The sequence below is a fragment of the Montipora capricornis genome, chromosome 7 (assembly GCF_036669925.1).
Source record: "Montipora capricornis isolate CH-2021 chromosome 7, ASM3666992v2, whole genome shotgun sequence".
NCBI classification, from domain to species: Eukaryota; Metazoa; Cnidaria; class Anthozoa; order Scleractinia; family Acroporidae; genus Montipora; species Montipora capricornis.
In genome coordinates, this window is record NC_090889.1 from 20,705,979 (window position 1) to 20,710,978 (window position 5,000).

Genomic DNA, 5,000 nt, shown 5'->3' on the forward strand with positions numbered 1-5,000 from the left:
CAATCACATTAACAGAAAATCAAATGATCCAATGATAACGCAGATACATGCAGCCGCACTAAGCGAGGGAATTTAATTTGCCAGTGTCGAATCAACTTACCATTGGCTGATGACGTGGCGCGAGATTTTTTGGGCCAAGCGTAAATATTCTAAACCAATGAAATCACGATTTCGCATTCAACAATGCTTGGAAACAATCTCAAAATTAGTAGCAGCTGATTGTGTATTCGAGAAGTAAGTGGTACACGTGGAAGTCTGAATTTCAAGGTTTTCCATAACAGAAACCAAAACAATTGTAGTGCGTTTTCACATGACGTCACGGCGGCCATGTTGGTGTCCCAAAACAAAGAAATGGCGGCCATGATGGTGTACCAAACTAATCCTCTGGGAATTTAACTCTATTTTTATACAAACGCTTTCTTTTGTTTCAGTAATCCAATATGGCTGCTGGTCACGTGAGTGAAAACGCTCCATTGAACGGTAAAGACTTGTTTCCATATCTCAAAGTGCCCTTGGACGTGAGGTGCCTGGGAATGAAATTAAATCACTGGAATCGATCAGTGTAAAATGCAGACTGAGGTTATAATGTAACTGTTGAAAAAGCCCAAACCCCTTAGAAATACTGACCTTAGGCCTAATTAGGCTTAAAACAATATTTAGGCTTAACTGTTAGCATTCCGATTCCAGTGATTTCATTTCATTCCCAGGCACCTCACGTCCACGGGCACTTTGAGATATGGAAACAAGTCTTTACCCCATTGAACATTATAGTTAAAATAGGCTAAACGAATGCAAGGATGGGTAGAGAAAATAGTAATATATATCAGCTTCTGGTGGAAGCTTCCTTTTTAATATGGAAAATATTTTAAGGACGGTGCCTACTAATTCAAAGGTACTTCGGTTTACTGAATATGCACGAAAAGCAGATCTTAACAAGTGTTATTGAAATCCAAAAAGAAAACTGTGGGTAACCACGCATTTTTCGAGGACAATTAATCAGCAATATTTGTAAAAAGCTTAAAAAGGCAAAGCAATGTATGGCGTTCTTTGCCAAATTGAAGTCTAATTATCTCTGAAAAATGCATCGTTACCCCCAATTTTCTTTATGGATACCAAGAGAACTTGCTAAGTTCTGCTTTCGCCGCATGGTTTTAAACCACGAAAAAAATCTCTGTATTAATAAGCACCGCCGATAGGAAATCCGGGTATCTCGAGATGCGCAGAACGTATGCGCAATAACAATAGTAGGCACCGTCCTTAATTTAGTTCAACAGGTTCTCAAGTAAGTTATTTAACATTTTGTTACCCTCGTGGCAGAAAAGATAAAAACAGAAAGATATATAGCTATTATGTCAAACAAACTTAGTGCCTTTTTGGAAAAGTCATAGTCTTTGTTCCTTTGTCAGCTTCGCGTGGTTTACCGAACGGAACTACTGCTGTACATATGTAACTGTAGGTGTCAGGAAAATGGTAAATGTAAGTAGTTATCATTGTGCAGTTGTTAAATATAGTTAAATGAAATTTAACATAGTTAACGACTAGGAGCTAGTCTGGTCAGTAGTGTTTTGCAGGCGGTTGTTAGTGTCTTGGCCGTCTGGTAGCGTTTGTTGAGCGTTTTGGTGCGTTCTGAAGCGTTTGATGCGTTCTGTAGCGTTTGCAGCAGTCTTAAGGTTGTGGGAGCCCTGGGGCTGACATTGTCCAGCGGTATTCCTGGTTACTGCATGCGTTGTTGTCCCATGTGTTTGCAGCGTGTTTGTTGCTCTGTTGGCGTGGCGTTGTGAGTCGAATTAGTAGTTTAGTGTTTCTCAGCGTTCCCTCCCTATCTCCCCCTCCCCCTTTATTCTTTTTTATATATATATTTTTTATTTTTTCTTCTTCTTTTCTTTCCACTGAGCTATCTGGCTCAAGTGTGACGGGTGCCTGAGGGGGGCCCGGCGCGGGGGGCTCGTGGCTTGGTTGGGGGTTGGGCAGGCCAGTCGGGTGTTCTAGCGCCTTGGGGATGTGACTGCGGTTGCAGCCCTCGGGCTTCTCGGGCACCTACCCTCCACTGGCGACTTGGGTGTTAAATCTGTGTATTCGATGAATTTGTATGTAAAATAAAATACCTTAATCTTACCTTTCCAGTTGGTGTTCCTGGGTCGCTAAACCTAAAGCGCGACAAGCTCGGGGTCTCCGGTGTGCTAAAGGCTGGGGTTGCTGTGGTGGTATGGTTGAGCCGTATCTTTCTGTTTGTTGGTGTGGACAGCGGAGTAATATCTGGTTTCGGATCCGGAAGAGAAGCCTCACGTTTTAAAACTTGCGCTGTCTCATGAAGACCTAAGATTACCGAAGAGATTTAGATTACTGATCAACATTAAGTTTCTTTTTTTACTGAGTTATTTGTAGCACTGAGAGACAACTGCAAGCATAACATAAAGAGGGTTGTCACGGTCTTGTTTAACGCGACTGTTCAAAAAGTTAAAAAACTTCTACAAACTAGCTGAACGACACAATTGGTCGAAAGTGTTTAAATCAGAGAACCAGAAAACAAAATTTGCCTCTGCGCGCTTGCGTTGATCCACAGAACTTAAACATATAGTGGCCACTTAATAAAGAGAAAGGAAAGAAACGTCAAAAAGATTAAAGCTCACCACACAGGCATCGTTTAACTCATTAAAAGTAGTGTTCTAGTCCACGTTGTAGATCTGAAGGTTCACGAGCGACACGCGTGCTTATACCGCAAGCAGTTATTTTTGCGAAGAATCCTACATTTTTTTGCAGTGAAGGTAAAAACGCACAAGGAAAGGCAAACCTTGAGAAAGAAGATGACTGTGAAGAAGCTGAAGTAGTTCCTTGGCAGGATATGAAATGTGCGTCTGAGCCACAACGTCAGCCTGAAAATATACATCCCACGTCATCAAAAGTAGCAATCATGTTGTTTAAGCCAATCAAAGGAAAAAACGTAACCAATTGTGATTTGCTCGCATACACGTTTTCCCGCGCTTTGCGCCGGCTGCGTGAATTTTCTTTGCATTTTGATTGGTTGATTCGGATCGTCTGCCGCGTGACACCTAAGGATGCGGTTTTTGACACTCCAAGGAAATGCTCTCTCTACTTTTCAAGTGATTCACTAGATGTAGACTAGTTGAAGATCACTTCGATGTCCGATCCAGTTTGCGACGTGTTCGACCAAAATGAAGATACAAAAGAAAACACTTCCTGCTAAGAGATATAGTAACGAAAGATTTGAGCATCTTGAAATTACCTTCGTAATCCTAGAAAGCGATGGAACAACAGTTGATGTTGCCAGTGCTTTGCCAGTCACCCTTTCCAACAGTTCTCCAGCGTACTTACAAAAAAGCGCGTGATCGGATGCGTTATCTTCAATTACTGGCTCACGCATCAAAACTAAAAAAAGAAAAAAAATATTTGTTACAATGGAGCCTACTTGCCGATGTCTTATCTTTAGAAGTTGCCGCTGATATTTAACCAACTTAATTCCCAATTCACCTTTATCACTCGTCGGCCATTTTGGAGTCCGTGGGGAATAAAGGCTTTGTCTTTGCATTGTTTTTGCCCGTCCAGCCTCACACTGAATGAGAGGTTCGACGGGCAAAATCTTTTGCTTGGACATTGAGCGATATGGGCCAATGAACCTCTTTCGCTTCAGGAGGAGAAACGAGAGACCTGGAAACGAGAAGGTAGTCTGGATTCGCAGTCCTCAGTCCTCCGCGGTGTTTACGGCTCTTTAGCCATTTCCTGTGCAAGTTCGGCCTTTCTCGCAGTTTAAATCCCGAAAAAAAAAAACCCTGTAAAGTGCCGGTGACACGCGAAATCTGGATGAAAAATCCAGTATAAAGCTTCCTGTAAAGTACCTTGAAAGAATAGCCCAAAATGAAGCACTACAACCCGTGGTTTCACTGTATCTCCAGCTGATTAAAAGTGTCCTAACCGACGCCCTATATATTTTAACTCAAGCAAACAAAAAAGGAAAGGAAAGGAAGGGAACTTCATTTAATCTTCTAGTCGTTCTAGCGCCGGAGCACCAATTGGGGAGACTGTAAACTGAAATTAACAATTAACTCAAATCAAGCCAAATGTTGGTTTTTGAGAAGAGGGGAAAACCGGAGTACCCGGAGAAAGACCTCTGGGTGTAGAGAAGAGTGCCAACGAAGTCAACCTACATATGACGCCGAGTCGGCGAATCGAACTCGGGCCACAATGGTGGGAGGCGAGTGCTCTCACCACTGCGCCATCCCTGCACCCCTAAAATCAAGACTGCAAAAGGTCAAACAGCGACGAGTCTGTTTTTCTCGTATTAAAGTGACACTTACTCTGAAGTTGACCACTGTTAAAGAGATGAAGCTTTCCGATAACTTGTCGGATTTTGTCGCTTCTCGACAGACCACAAAGCGCTTTGCAAGCCAAGGATCGGATACAGTCGGCATCGACAAGAGGGGTTTTCACCATCAACAAAGACAGGAGAACCTTGATGCCATTACTGGCGCGAACACATCCCCACATCTTGTGTAAGATATCATCACTGCTCTTAAAAGCAGGCCTTGACTTTGACTGGAATTTCGCTACAGCTCCACTTAACTGCAACAAAATAGATAATTAACAGTTTTCAGAAAGAAGACCATCCATTTAAAAGCTCTAAGAATCAAAATACTATCTATCGCAAAGATAAAATTTCAGCATCGAGGTCCTTCGAATTTTAATTGGCTACTTCATTCCCATAATGCAATACGTTTTGGGGAGTTCTTTGCATGAAAACAATACCAATCATTTACTCTTCGGACTGTATCATGCTTCAGTGAACTGGATATCCTTTGTTTTATGCAAATAACCCCCCCCCTCCCCCCCACCCCCCCCCCAAAAAAAGAACTGTATTATGGGATTTGTGAAAATAGCGAATGGACTAAACAAGTTCGCAATTTGGACCCCTGAAAAGACAATCATTTGTCCTATGGGTGGTGGCCGGTAAAATGTATCTATGAAAGGACTTTGTGACATCATCT

The 5,000-nt window shown here is 42.3% G+C and overlaps 1 protein-coding gene across 1 annotated transcript in view; it reads right to left on the reverse strand.

Moving 5' to 3' along the window:
- The window catches only part of LOC138056394 (DDB1- and CUL4-associated factor 1-like), a 44,279-nt gene that overhangs the window by 15,317 nt on the left and 23,962 nt on the right, over positions 1–5,000 (reverse strand). The window contains exons 16-19 of the mRNA XM_068902180.1: positions 4,314–4,578; positions 3,245–3,387; positions 2,792–2,873; positions 2,117–2,316 (exon numbers count right to left, since the gene is read on the reverse strand). Coding sequence (XP_068758281.1) covers positions 2,117–2,316; positions 2,792–2,873; positions 3,245–3,387; positions 4,314–4,578 — 690 coding nt within the window. The remainder of the gene's footprint in view (positions 1–2,116; positions 2,317–2,791; positions 2,874–3,244; positions 3,388–4,313; positions 4,579–5,000) is intronic.